At 34.3% G+C, this 15,880-nt stretch overlaps 1 protein-coding gene across 1 annotated transcript in view; it reads right to left on the reverse strand.

Moving 5' to 3' along the window:
* Positions 1-6,117: 6,117 nt before the first annotated feature.
* tmtopsb (teleost multiple tissue opsin b) overlaps positions 6,118-15,880 on the reverse strand; it is a 39,636-nt gene continuing 29,873 nt past the window's right edge. The window contains exon 4 of the mRNA XM_051098836.1: positions 6,118-7,839. Within this exon, the coding sequence (XP_050954793.1) occupies positions 7,564-7,839 (276 nt within the window). The 3' untranslated portion in view covers positions 6,118-7,563. The remainder of the gene's footprint in view (positions 7,840-15,880) is intronic.

Below are 15,880 nucleotides of genomic sequence, written 5' to 3' on the forward strand. Positions count from 1 at the left end.
TGTGACGCACCTTGGCCAGAAGTATCAAAGAAATTCTGTGAAAATAACTGTGTTCCTGAGAGAAACAAAGTCATATGGGTTTCATCTATATCTATACTTACATATTATTCACAATATATTTTACCCATAAAATATCTATTATTTATTTATTTTATTATTTATCTATAATTTATTTATTATAAATTATAAATCATATTATAGTTTATGATTTCAATGTAATTTTAAATCATATTACACACACACACACACACACACACACACACACATTTAAAACGGTTACTGTATTAATAAATTATTATTTCAAATAAAAAATACAAAATAAGTAAATTATAAATAATGTAATACATATTATAATTATTGTTACTTATATTTGTTATGTATATTTAAAATTTTAAGTAAATTATAAATCATATTATACACACACACACACACACACACACACACACACACAAAACTATTACTGTATTTAAAAATAATTATTATTAAGAAAAATACAAAATATGAATAACACACATATATAAAACTGTTACTGTATTAATAAATAATTATACCATAATTAAAAATGTATTACAAATAATTACAAATAAGAAATACTAAATATAAGTAAATTCCAAATTATATAGTACATATGATATTTTTTGTTACTTATATTTGTTTATACTGGTTACTGTATTAATAGGTAATTATTACAAATCTAAAATACTAAATATAAGTAAATTATAAATGGTATATATATAATACATATAATTATTCTTACTAATATACTATATTCTTACTAATATTCTTCTATATTTATTACATATATTTTAAGTAAATTATAAATGGTATATATATATATATATATATATATATATTATAATGCAATAATAAATAATTATTACAAAAAATACTAAATATTAGTAAATTATTACATATATTTGAAGTAAATTATCAATTATACACACATATAATGTATAAATGATATATACAATACATTTAATTTTTGTTGCTTCTATTTGTTATAAATATTTTAAGTAAATTACAAACACATAAAATTTGTACTGTATTAATAAATAATTATTACAAAAAAGTAAAGTAAAAAAATTATATGTATATCATATGGTTTATAATTATTATTACTTATAGTTATTATAAACACACACACACATATACCAGTTACAGTATCTAAAAAGAATTACAAATAAATTGTTACATTATAGAGTAGTTTATAAATTATATTGTTCTTTATAATACTGTTCTTTATAATAAGGTGTTGAAAAAACATGTCTATGTTATTTATAAATCACCCACACAAACACCAATGTGCCCATACTTTCACACACAGAGGCCAAGGTGAGTGTAAAATTGAGTGACCGTCATGAGGTGTGAAGTTAAAAATAAGTGATAGGACTGTCAGCAGCTCAATCTTACAGTGTGAATACTGGAGACCTAAAGTTTCACAGAGTCTGACTGACAACCTACTGACATCAACTCCACATATACACACATATATGCACACATTTTTCTAACCACTGCCTGCATATATATATATATATATATATATATTAATAATATATATTAATAAATGCATTATCTGAAACTTCTTACTGTTTGGCATACTTATCTGGAAGTATGCATACCTGGAAATGACACTACTCACACTGACACTCCTGCTATTAGTTCTGCACATTTCTTCTTCCTAATGCACCTGCTGCATCTGATGGCCCATTAACAACTACTTTTTCCAAGGCATGAGAACTCTTTCTGTCTTTTAGCATTTCTCTCTCTCTCACCAACTCTCCACCAACCCCACTATTGATTCATCCAGCTCAGAGAGGGATTTATCACACTATGGTGTGACTTTCCCATTTTCAAGTCTCAAACCAGATCCCAGTACATCACACTGTTATGACGGAAACTAAGAAAGCAGACATCTGTCACAAAGACAGATGACACAGATGCTTTACCCTATGCATTTTGTTCTGAAAGAATAGGAAACATTACTCATTTTGCAGAAAAGAGGATATGTGAGAAAATGTTTGACAGCTCAGATCGTCAAAGATTTCTTATACACAACACCAAAGCAATCTGGAAATTTCAACAGAGCACAAACTAGAAATATCAAACGAAAACAGTTACTTCTATAAAAGCCACATACATATACATATTTTATATCCAGATATTTTTATTATGAGCATTAATATATGTAACATTAGTAGAGGAAAAAATGCTTTGGTAACATATAATACAGATGAACGCACACACACACTTGCACAAACGAATGCACAAATGAATTAGTGACCGTCTGTCAATTAGTCCAGTGCTTTTGAACGTGCAAACACAACTACAAAACAAAACTCCGATTTGGAGATCACTATGATGTATAAGCTTCATTTAGGGCATGTCAGAAAAAGAAATCAGCAATTGTAATCTTATTTAGAATGTACAAAGCGAGCTAGAATAAAAAAGCCAATAAAAAAAGCTTGAATCTTACAACTGGACTGTAACAAATGTAATTTTTCATTGCTGTCCAAAAATTGCATTCAGTGCTGTTCATTTGCATTTTTATGCATTTCAAAGTGCTGTTATCTTGGATTTCCATATGTATTCCGACACAGTATCTACAGACTGCATACAGCATTTTCACTTAATGTACAGAAGTTTTGCACATCGCCAGCTTTACTACTATTGCAACTCATAAAATGAGTCACATACTGTACCCCTTAAACTAGAAATGGCCTCATAAAAATACTAATGTTCACACAGTTAAATCACAAAAACCCTGTTATACAAACAACCCTCAATATAAACACTGTAATTGTAATCAAACATTCAGATAATTGTCTGATAATTGTTTGTTTCACCAATCCAACTCTTGTAAAAATACTTCTGTAAAACAGATCTGTGGCTCTAATCCAAATGCTTGTGTTTGTGTAATGTGCAGTTATAGATTAAATTGGATTTCAAGGTTATTTTCTATTACTATATGAGCCATAAAGTGTTCATTTGATTTGTGAAAAATTTATAAAAACGAAAAATAAATGAAATGAAATATACTATTTAAAAGTCTGGGGTCTGTAAAATGTTTTAACGTTTTTTTTAAAAAAGTGTCTTATGTATGGAAGCCTGTTTCCGGCACTGAATAAAAAAAATAAAAATAAAATAATAATAAATAAATAAATAAATAAATAAATAAATAATGCGACTTTTTTCCTCAAAATTCCGTGATATAAACTTACAATTCTGACTTTTTCTCAAAATTCCATGACAAACTCATAGTTTATATCTCATATATAATACTAGCAATTCTAATATACATACAGTATATAATACATAATACTTACATACTCGCAATTGTGAGAAAAAAGTCGCAATTACATTTTTTTTTGTTTTGTTTTTTTACCCTTTATTCAGTGGTGGAAATGTGCTTCCATACTTATCCAGGCTGCATATATTTAATAATAATAATAATAATAATAAATGATAATAATAATAATAACTGTAAAAACAGTAATATTGTGAAATATTTTTACAATTTAAAATAAATATATTATATTAACATATTTTAATATAATTTATTCCTGTGATCAAAGCTGAATTTTCATCTTCATTACTCTAGTCTTCAGTGTCACATGATCCTTCAAAAATTATTCTAATATGCTGATTTGCTGCTCAAGAAACATTTTTTATTATTGTCAATGTTGAAAACAGCTGTGCTGCTTAATATTTTTGTGGAAATAGTGCTACATTTTAGGATTTTTTGATGTATAAAAAGTTACAAAGAACATACTTTATCTGAAATATTACTATCCAAAAAACAAACAAACAAACAAACAAACAAACAAATAATAATAATAAACAAAGCAATTCCAAGAGGGTCCTTGGGCCATAAAAAAACCCTTACTGCTCTCAAACTTTTGATTAGAAATGTAAAACTGGGGTTTTGACACTGAATTATTTTTATTTATTATAATTATAATTATAATAATAATGAATATTATAATTATAATTTGTTTGCCTTAACAAGATGGTACTAAGCACAGTATGTGCACAAAAATGGAAATTAAAATTGATCAGCAAAAATACGATCCTAAAACACAAAACACTTACAGTAAGAAATGCTTTCGGTAAATCCAAAAATATCTACATATTTCTTTTTCAGATTCCCATCTGTGACTCACTAGCAAGGCTGGATGATTAATCGAAGTAATTAAAACCGAAAATCAGAACCTCTAACCGACTTAATTTTCCCAACATGGCGACAACTGCAACATGGCGGAGTAAGGAAATAATCATTCATTGATCGCAATCGAGGTAAAATGTTTAATTAATCAAGGTTTTGATTTTAGATCATATCATCCAGCCCTACTCACCAGGGCGTTATAATAGAAATAAATCATCATTTTGTGTTGTTTGATTGTGAATGTTGCTACAATAGTAAACACTTATCAGCTGAAAGAACAGTCACAGCCCCACTTGGGACAATCCCACATTATTCAAGTGTTGAGGAGTCAACAGTCTGCTCATTGCTGAGAAGCCTGTCTTTTTGATGCAAAACAAATTTAAATACTGATCACAAAAATACTGGAATCAAAAAAAAATGAACCAAAAACAAATATCCGAATACTATAAATTATTAAAATGAAATTAATTTAATTGTCAACTGATTCTGTTTTGGCTTCAAGGCATCATTGCTTTATGATACGTTATAGTTTATGAAAGTTTTTTGGCATTTAATTATTATTTTGTGTGTATCTGTGCGTAAACAGTATGATAAACAGATTTTATGGGATGGGTGCCTGTGGCCAATTATGCATAATGTGCTAAATAAATTGTGTATTCCAAATGAATAATTTGCTTATTTAAACTTGGAAATACATTGGCAAGGCTATGGAGAGCTGTTTTCATTTGCTAAGCAGATCTACATGTTATACAGCATCTGTTAAAATAGAACTTAAGAGCTTACATAGAAACACTTGTAAAGTGTATTTCATGTAGGCTATTGCATTTTAATTGTTAAAGGGGTCATGTCATGCATTTTATATTTTTCCCTGAGGTCGAATAATGATGCTAGTCCAGGTTTTTTATAGCTCAAAACAGGTTTTATGTCCTCAAACATTTTAAGGAGTCATAAAACAAGTCCAGCTGAAATGAGCTGCAAAAATTCACTGATGTGATCAGGGTCCTTGATAAAAATAAAGTAATAAACAACAGCCTAGCATAACTTTCAGTGGATATTCTTCTTATCTCTCGACTTTTAGTGATATCTTAAGGGCAGAATTACTTGACAATGAAAATGAATTATTGATTTATAAATGTGTATGTGTTTGGGTTTCATGTTATTTTCAAGATTCAGCAGATGCCTTTTAGGACTAAGAAACAAGTTATAAAACTTCTGTATTTCAAACGACCATGGAAAATTATATAACCCTTTTTAATTTCAGTGACATACAGTATATCCCATAATGGAGTAGTTTACCCAAAAAAATTTACTCATCCTCAAGCTATTCAAGATGTGAATGAGTTTGTTTCTTCATCCGAAAAGATTTGGAGAAATTTAGCATCGCATCACCAACGGATTCTCTGTAGTGAATGGGTGCCGTCAGAATGAGAGTTCAAACAGCTGATAAAAACATCAAAATAATCCTCAAATGATCCACATGACTCTAGTCCATCAACTGTGAAGCAAAGGGTTAAAAAAAGTAATTATTTAAAGGGACAGTTCACCCGAAAATGAAATTTACCTCATGATTTACTCACCCTCAAGCCATCATACAGTAGATGTGTATGACTTTCATCTTTCAGACAAATACAGTTATATAAAAAAACATATCCTGGCTTTTCCAAGCTTTATAATGGCAGTGAATGGCTTTTGAGATTCAATTGTCCAATAAAGTGCATCCATCTTTCATAAAAAGTACTCCACATGGTTCTGGGGGGTTAATAAAGGCCTCCTAAAGCCAATCGATGCATTTGTGTAAGCCATATTTAAAACTTTTGTATGAATATTTTTTTTACAAACATGTCAATTCACTTCAGAAGGCCTTTACTAACCTCCCAGAGCTGGTGGAGTACTTTTTATAATGGATCAATGCACTTTATTGGACTTCAAAATCTCAACAGCCATTCACCGCCATTATAAAGCTTGAACGAGCCAGGAGATTTTTAAATATAACTCTGATTGCATTATCATATATCATATATGCCTAGGATGGCTTGAGGGTGAGTAAATCATGGGATAATTTTCATTTTTGGGTGAACTGTCACTTTAAGGCATTTTAACTTTCAACTGTCGCTTCTGGCCGAAATACCGTAATAGTCCATAATCCATAATAATGCTTCCTCCAGTGAAAAAGTCCATCCCATCATCTTCTAACATCAAAACCCACCAATACATTTATTTAGAGCTGTTTTGGCTTGTAAACAGTGCTTGATTTCAATACTTTCCTCTTTTCACTGGAAAAAGCAATTGTGACCCTGGACCACAAAACCAGTCTTAAGTCGCTGGGATGTATTTGTAGCAATAGCCAAAAATACATTGTATGGGTCAAAATTATTGATTTTTCTTTTATGGCAAATATCATTAGGAAATTAAGTAAAGATCATGTTCCATGAAGATATTTTGTAAAATTCCTACTGTAAATGTATGAAAACTTAATTTTTGATTAGTAATATGCATTGTTAAGAACATTATTTGAAGAACTTTAAAGGCAATTTTCTCAATATTTTGATTTTTCTGCACCCTCAGATTCCTGATTTTTAAAATAGTCATATCTCGACCAAATATTGTCCTATTCTAACAAACTATACATCAATCAAAAGCTTATTTATCCAGCTTTCATATGATGTGTAAATCTCAATTTTGAAAAAATGACCCTTATGACTGGTTTTGTGATCCAGGGTCACAATTGTGATGTTTTTATCAGCTGTTTGAACTCTCATTCCGACGGCACCCATTCACTGCAGAGGATCCATTGATGAGCAAGTGATGTACAGTAATGTTAAATTTCTCCAAATCTGTTCTGATAAAGAAACAAACTCATCTACATCTTGAACAGCCTGAGGGAAAGTAAATTTGGGGCAAATTTTCATTTTTGGGTCAACCATTTCTTTCACAAAATTTCTTTGTGTGCTTAGTGTACTTGTACATGTCCACACTTTAAATCTGTGCTACACTGGTTATCCAAACCAGTAAGGAACTGGTAGAAAAAGAGTTCTTGTTAAAGTCAAATAAAACAGGAAAAAACTGGCTCATGCCCAGTTTTTAAGAGAGAGACATCTCACCAAAATCAGAGAGCACATTTACATCCTGGACTCATAAGAAACATCAGCTAAATGAATAGTTAGTTCCATATGCATGTTTTAAACTTATGGAGTGTCAGTCCTTTCTTCTTCTTTCAATTTCCATTTTTTTTTCCCCCTTAGAACGGTCATGCATACACATGATTGTCAGCGAGAGTGTGTCCTACTTCCACATTTCTCTGCAAGACACATCCACTCATCAATTCTCTTTTTGCGCAATCCGTGACCTCCGTCAACCTTAATTCCATTGTATTAGTGTTGGTTTGTCCTTACTGTATGAGCTCAACCATTGTAATAGGCCACAAGAGAGACAACAGGTCTGTTGGTGCCCTGGCCCGCAGCAGGAGATGGTTTCTCACCCTCTGAGGAACTTTTCTGCCTGCCGCTGTTTGGAGCAAAGATAGCAGGATGGCCAGCTGAGGCCACGGCGAAGGTCACATTCTGGCCGTTGGCGCGTCGCACTGTCCTGAGAGTTTTGGTGACTTTGGAGGAGTTTTTGAAGCTGGAGCCTCTCTCTGGGGTGGTGCACATGATGAGTGCATGGAAACATCTGCAAAACTGACACACAAAAACAGATTGAGAGAGATGGGATTACATTTGTAATGCTTAAAGGGACAGCTGACGCAAAAAGAGCATTCTGTTATAATTTACATACCCTCATGTTGTTACAAGCCTGTATGACTTTTCATTCTTCTGTGGGAGCGCAAAAGAAGATATATATATATATTTTTTTAGGTCCATATAATTTAAGTCAAAGTTGTTTTGGACACCAATGACTTTAATTGCACAGACAAAATAGCTGAAATTTTATGTAAAATATCTTCTATTGTTCTCCACAGAAAAAGTCTTGGAAAGTTTGGAACAGCATGAGGTTCCTTTTTAAAAGAAAATAAACGTTCTTAACCTTTATTAACCACCCGAAGCCATGTGGAGTACTTTATGCGATTTTAACACACTTTATTGGACTTCAAAATCTTAACAGCCATTCACTGCCATTATAAAGCTGGGAAGAGCCAGGACCAGGTCAAGGTGCATTAAGTGCTTGAAGTACCTGAATTTAACTTTTTGAAATTTAAGACCTGGAAAACCCTTGAAAATAGCAATATTCCTGAAGAGGTATATAAAAGTGCTTAATTATTGAAAGACAATGTATATATGAAATAAGTGTTAAAGTTTTTCAATAAGCACATATAATTTCACGCAAAATCCATGCAATTAAAAAAAAAACTTTTTTACTTATTTCAGTTAATGTCATAAAACTAGCGAGCTAAGCCAGTAGTAGTACTGACAATTCCCTGAATAAATGGAATTAAATGCTTTCGCTGAAAACACGTAAAGAGGAACAGATGAACCAGATCAATTGAGTCATTTACACTGGAACTGCTTTGATTGATTCAAATTTATTTCAAACGATTCACTGGCAAAAGCCACATCAAATTAAAAGAGCTATTCATTTTTGAATTTCAACATCGCTTGTAATGATATTAAAAAGCACATTGTGATGGGTGAAACGGAGATTTTCAAAACTCAGAATGAGTTAGACCAATTAATCGCAAAATGATTCCATGCTTTAAAGCGCTCCAATGGGATTGCATATCACAAATCATTTGTTTCAGAACTGGACTTCAAATCGTGTATTGTGAATCATTTGATTTAGATCAGGACTTTGGAGCACGTATAACAAATCTGAATGATTTTGCAAACTGAATGATTCAAATCAAATGATTTGTGATACAGGATTTGAAGTCCCGATCTAAATCAAATGATTCACCATACGCAAAGTTCCGATCTAAGTCAAATGATTCACAATTCACGATTCGAGTCCTGGTCTGAAATGATGGTTCGCGAATCATTATTCAAACGAGACTTCGGAGCCTGAATCATTTAATTTAGGTCGGAACTATGGAGCTGGTTTGCAAATCTTTTGCTTTAGATCGGAACTTTGTTTGGGATGTTCGGGACTTTGGAGCATGTATAGTGAATCATTTGTTTCCAGGATTTCGGAGAGGTTTCGCAAATCTTTTTTTCTGTTTTTTTAATAGAAAACCAAACAATTAAAGCAGTACAGTTATAAAAACTAAATAAAGAAGAAGAAAGAAAATATACACAAATACAAATCCCCTAAGAAATTAACTGAGGTTTTACACATTCGTTCATTAGTATATTTTTATGTATCTATTTATATTAAAAAAAAAAAAAAATTTTTGAAAGAGAAGAATTTTGGTAAGTGAGATCTCTGAAGTCCTTGAAAATCAAAAACGTAGTGCTTGAAAAATCCTTGAAAGTTTCGGAAATTAATTTTACAGTATCTGTATGAACCCTGCAGGACATTTTTTAATATAACTCTGATTGTATTCGTCTGAAAGAAGAAAGTCATATACACCTAGGATGGCTTGAGGGTGAGTAAATCATGGAGGTAATTTTCATTTTTTGGTGAACTAACCCTTTAAGTATTTATTGTGAGTGTACTGGATGCATAGAAAGTTGGATATGATTGAAAGAGATGCACATGTTCAAAGACAAACAAGACAAAGCCTGAACGCTCACTCGATCCCACAACTCATTTCTCCCTTCCTTTGCTGGATTTGCAACTGTGCAGACAGAATAATAAAACACCAGCCAAACGTGGAAATCATCAGCTCTGGAACAACAGCTGATGCTCTATCTCCTCTAATGTGGACAGGCTTGTTTGCAAATTGAAAGCTCTACGTGCACAAAATTCATTAACAGAGGCAGGACCTCTCAGCAGAAGCGTAGGCAGTGATTATCTGAGAGTGATGGAGATGCTTGTTTGAAGGTGCCAATTCCTCACTGAGCGTCTGTGTATATACCTCTACATTCCCCCGCACGCGATCACACGCTCAGAGGAAACAGCTTGCAGGCTTTGACCATTAGGTCACCACAGATGGAAGCAAAGTGGGCTGATTTAGGCTGAGAAAAACAACTTAACACACAGGAGATACTCAGAAAAAAACAATCTAAGGGAATGCGCTGTGGTCCAAAGTAAGCGGCGTGTTCTTGCGCTGCACTTTTCATTATAGATAAAGGTTTATTGTAATTAATCATAACTGTCTGCAAAGGTCTTGGAGGAGTAAAACACATTTTCAGAAAGAAGGTGTTTTGTCGACATGTGAGAGATTTATCCTCACAAAACAACCTTTACCATTACATTCTGACAAATTCACCCTAAACTTTGAAGAGAGTTTTATGAAAACTGAAGAGGTGCTAGTGTGTCCTAAAAGTTCAGAAAGTAACAGAAACACTTATTTTATCCTTTATGACGACCAAACAGATTTTGCTCCAAGAAAAACAATTTACAGCAGATTGAAATAAGAAAAAAACTTGTGTGGCCTTGGCTCTATACCACCATCAGACTCCAACAAGATTTCAAGAAATGACAAGAAATGAATGTCTAGTCATGAATTGTTCCCTCAGAAGGGGAGTGTAACTAATCCTCCCTTTAAAATCCTCCCTGTTTGAGGAACCGTGGTTGAAATAACATTAAAAAACAGATTCAAAAATTAAAATATTTATAAATATTTCAACCTGGAAATAAACAGAAAGTTTAGAGCCTTAACAAACACAGTCAAAAAGTAAAACATCATTTATAGACCACAAAACCAATCATATGGGTATTTTTTTTTTTTTTTTTTTTTTTTTTTTGAAATTGAGATTTATACATCACCTGAAAGCTGAATAAATAAGTTTTCAGTATTTGGCCAAGATACAACTATTTAATAATCTAGAATCTGAGGGTGCCAAAAAATATTGAGAGTTTTTATATATTTATATATAAAATATATTTTTATATGTTTACGGTAAGAAATTTACAAAATAACTTAATGGAACATGACCTTTACTTAATATCCTAATGATTTTTGGCAAAATTTTTGACCCATACAATGTATTTTTGGCTATTGCTTCAAATATACCCATGCTACTTGAGATTGGTTTTGTGGTCACATATTAAGAAATTAAAACATTAATATCAATTTACATACATACATATACACAGTATAAAAAAAACTTAAAACTATTTGAAAAAGAACTCAGATCAAAATTAGAGAACACTTACAGATACCTCCAAGTTATTGGTGTTAACCTGGTGCTAATTTCCTTAATTATCTGACAAACCCTATTTAACTGGCAGCATTCTTCCAATTTTCACTGAAATAAGCAAGATGGCAGGCTGCTCTAAGGTGACTAAATCCTTGCAACAGTAGTCTGTCCAGATGAAGGCCAAATTGATGACCCTTTCAGCCATTACAAGAGAAACTGCTCATTCTAAATATGTGATTTCTCAAATATTGCACCTTTACAGTGACACTAATTCATTCAAGTCCCCCAAAAAGGCTGGTTGCCTACATAAGACAAATGCACGAGAAGGCAGGATAACGCAGGATAACTCTTAATGGGGAATGGGTTCAGCACTGCAGCTGGAATTGCTTGTCAGTTCAGTGCTGGAAAGGGTAAGTATCTGTCTCAGCGTGTTTAAGGGTGTGTTCACACTTGTCATGTTTGGTTCGATTAAAACAATCTCTGGTGCGATTGCTCTGTTAATGTGGTTCATTTGAGTAAGTGCGAACGCTGCCATCCGAACCCTGGTGCGCAGCAAACAAACGGACCAAGACTGCTAAAAAGATGGGTCTTGGTCCGCTTCCAAACAAACTCTGGTGCGGTTCGAATGAAATGCAACATGGACCAAATACTTCTAAATGAACCATGCAACAATGAGCACGCTTAAAAGCGCCGCTAAGCAGACCGATTAGTGAATGGGTACTTTGATGTCATGCACCGGCAGTGCTGCTGTAATTCGAACACACTTTTTCTTTCAGCTGTTGCAAGAGAGGTTGATCGTTCCAAATCTGTGACTTCTCAATTATTGTAGCTTTACAATAAAACTAATCCATTCAAGTCCTCTAAAAAGGCTGGGTAAGACAAATGCATGAGAAGACAGGATAAAGCAGAGAGTCTTAATGGGGAATGGGTTCAGCACTGCAGCTGGAATTGCTAGCAGTTCAGTGCTGGAAAAGGTAAGTATCTGTCTCAGCATGTTTAAGGGTGTGTTCACACTTGTCATGTTTGGTTTGAATAAACGAACTCTGGTGCGATTGCTCTGTTAATGCGGTTCATTTGAGTAAGTGTGAACACTGCCATCCAAATCCTGATGCGTACCAAACAAGAGGGCCGAGTCCGCTTCCAAATGAACTCTGGTGCAGTTCGAATGAAATATGAATGGAACACAGACCAAATATTTCTAAACGAACCTTAATGACAAAATACAACGCTATATGTGACATGATTTTACGAAGGTGTATCCAAAACAAAATGAGCAGAGGGCAAACATGGAGCAACGATGAGGTTAAGTGCTTTTTATGAGCTCTTTGTGAGTTCACAGGTGGTGAAAATCATATACACGCAACAGTGAGCGTGCTTAGTCCAGAAGACGGCATTAGGTGTATTTTTTGAATGCAATTTGAATGCACCATTTCCTTTTGTTTGGGGTATATGTTACAAAATATACATCATTCAACCCAACTTATCAGGTTGTGAATGTATCACTATGCCTTTAGGTTCGGTATCTTTAGGTTCGCTGTCAAAAATGCCAGTGTGAACGCTAAGCAGACCAGGAATGCTTTGGTCTGGACCAAATTAACTGAATGAACCAAACTACAAGTCTGAAAAAACCCTAAGAGAAGTTGGACTGAAAGCATTAAAAGCTAATCTTTGCTGAGGAACATGTTGTGTGGAGAGGAGAACTGGTCCAAAGTTTACTTTAGTGATGAGAGCCAGATTAATTTATTTGGGACTGATGGGAAACATTTTGTTCGACATCAAACTGAGGAAAGACTGAAGCCCAAGTGCGTAAAGAAGGAACAAGGAGCAAGGCTTTCGGCAACCTTTTATACGGCTACATACAGTAGCACGATGAACGCAAATGTTTATCAGGATCTCCTTTAGCAACATGCAGTTCCTTCCATGCAAGCATCTCCCAATCAGCCTGTAATTTTCATGCAAGACAATGCCCCCATTTCGTTCTTTGTTCTCTAATTTTGATCTCTATAAACACACACACACACACAGTAAAAACATCATAAGTAGAAGCTGTTCACAGACTTCAATCCACAAAACTCAGAGTAAGATTTCACCCCTTGAGAAAACGTAGTATACTTAGTATACGTCCATGTTCACTGTATACTTATAGTCTACTACATTTCCTCAGAAGATGCCAGACACTGCAGAACCATCATGTTTTGTCAGTTCAGTTTCTTTGCAGACATACATGTAACAGTGCTGTTTGAAAACAAAAGTGCTTTTTTTGATACTCAATTATCAGTTGCTTTGAAATAGAGGGCAAACTAGAGAGAGACTGGCGACTGGAAGAGTTTAGATTGGGGTCAAGGGTTCACGGTTAATGGCAGACTGCAAATACACACTTTTCCCAAGACAATCGACTTCAGTCATCCTGTTAATGGCTATTCTGTGTTCTGTTAGCACTGATGGGACGCAATCATGCATGACCATGACACTCCTCACAAAATCTCTCCATGCCCCTACCATAAATCCACTAGTCCTGACAAACATCTCCTTAATGTTTGTACTGACAGAGATGACCTGTAATGTAATCAGGCTGTCTGAATTTGAAAACTGGTCACATTGCTGTCAGCACATCGCAGGTGTACGCTATGCATTTTTTTTGGTAAAGCGGACAGGTGAGGAATGTGATATGGTTAAGGTGGGAGGGATGAGTCTATAAATGGATTCAGATCCACACGCTCATTACAGGGGCTGGCAGGAGGTCTGGTGAACCCTGCGGAGATGACGAAGGTGGCACAGAAGGTGGTTGTGCATCTGGACATGCTGTAAGACAGTTAACACAACTATCTGCCTGGGTGTTTCATCCAATCAGATCTAGCACATGTGGCACTTTGATTTAACATGGTCACTAACTGAATTTACTAGGATTAGATGACATTATTTTTGATGATTAGTATGTGTAATTCGTTCATGGGTAAATCAAGTCAAAAGCAAATTAAGCTCTATTGCCAGTATTTGTGACATATTTGATAAACAAGTAGAACTTTGTAAACAACCGGCCTTCCAATTTTACAGAAATCTGCAGAGCGCAGAATCTGTGTGGGCCTGCATTAACCCCTCCACATGTAATTTACATATTCCCCATGATGAGAACATCTGATATCTCCAAGTGTGAAAATGCAAATTGAAGTGAAGCGAATAAAATATCTGTGCAGTCTCCTGTAAGTCTGAACTTGACTTGAGCAGTCGGGGTTTAGGGAATCATTTTCACCTCTGGCGGATAATGAGCAGTAATTTCAGTGTATACTCATGCTGGATCAGTGAATGGCCTGTTGGCCGGGTGCAGTCCAGATCTGAGAGGAGCGCTGAGTAGCAGACTTTTGAGCAGATGATGGTCTGGAATGGAGATGATTAGCTCTCTGCGGGGCACTGAAAAGCTTGGGAGAGCAGGACAGAACTTCCTCGCCAATTATGGTACACCTGTTCACAGGTGGTCCGGAATAACTGATCCCACTGCTTGGATGAACTGCCTGTCTCTCCGGAAAGCTCTTAATTCTGAAGCTGGCACTTTTTGTTGGCCTTGATGTTTCTCACGCAGTGTGCAATAATGTGCCTATTTGCAGTTACTTTTCACAAAATACTAATAATGATAATTAAAAATGTAGATTTTTTTGTCTTGGTTTGCAGCAAAAAAATTTAATGATCCCAAAATAGATACCTCTTACACAGGGTTGCCAGGTTTTAACAAAAAACCCCACCCAACTGCTACTCAAAACTAGCCCTAAAGTAACCCAAACTCATTCTGGGGGGTAAAATACACTTTTTTTTTTTTTTTTTTGGCAGGGTTCCCGTGGTAAAATTTGCATTCCAGGGGATAAATATCAAGTTATTGGGGTTGCTTCAACCCTCGTACATGAAAAACAACAGTGTTAAAGGAGAAGTTCACTTCCAGAACAAAAGTGTACAGATAATTTATTCACCCCCTTGTCATCCAAGATGTTCAGGTCTTTCTTTCTTCAGTCGTAAAGAAATTGTTTTTTTGAGGAAAACATTTCAGGATTTCTCTCCATATAGTGGACTTCTATGGTGCCCTGAGTTTGAACTTCCAAAATGCAGTTTAAAAGAGACAATTTATAAACTTTTTAACCTCGAAAAATCATCCTACATCACTGTTTTACCTTTGTTTTGTAAATGGAGTTTGATCTTCTTTGCACATTCACTTTGTAAATACTGGGTCGGTACTTCTGCAGTGATGTAGGATGATTCTGAAGTTGGAGGAGAAAATGAGATGGGAGTTTTTCGACATACCCTAACTGTCTTGAACCGGAAAACACAGAGTACACACAGGGCTAGACAAAACGAGCATTTGAGGTTAAAAAGTATATAAATTGTCGCTAGATAAGGCCCTTCTTCTTTGGCTGGGATTGTTTAGAGCCCTTTGAAGCTGCATTTAAACTGCATTTTGGAAGTTCAAACTCACAGGCACCACACTATATGGAGAGAAATCCTGAAATGTTTTCTTCAAAAAACATAATTTCTTTACAACCGAAGAAAAAAAGAC

Source organism: Labeo rohita, chromosome 24 (assembly GCF_022985175.1).
Source record: "Labeo rohita strain BAU-BD-2019 chromosome 24, IGBB_LRoh.1.0, whole genome shotgun sequence".
Classification (NCBI taxonomy): Eukaryota; Metazoa; Chordata; class Actinopteri; order Cypriniformes; family Cyprinidae; genus Labeo; species Labeo rohita.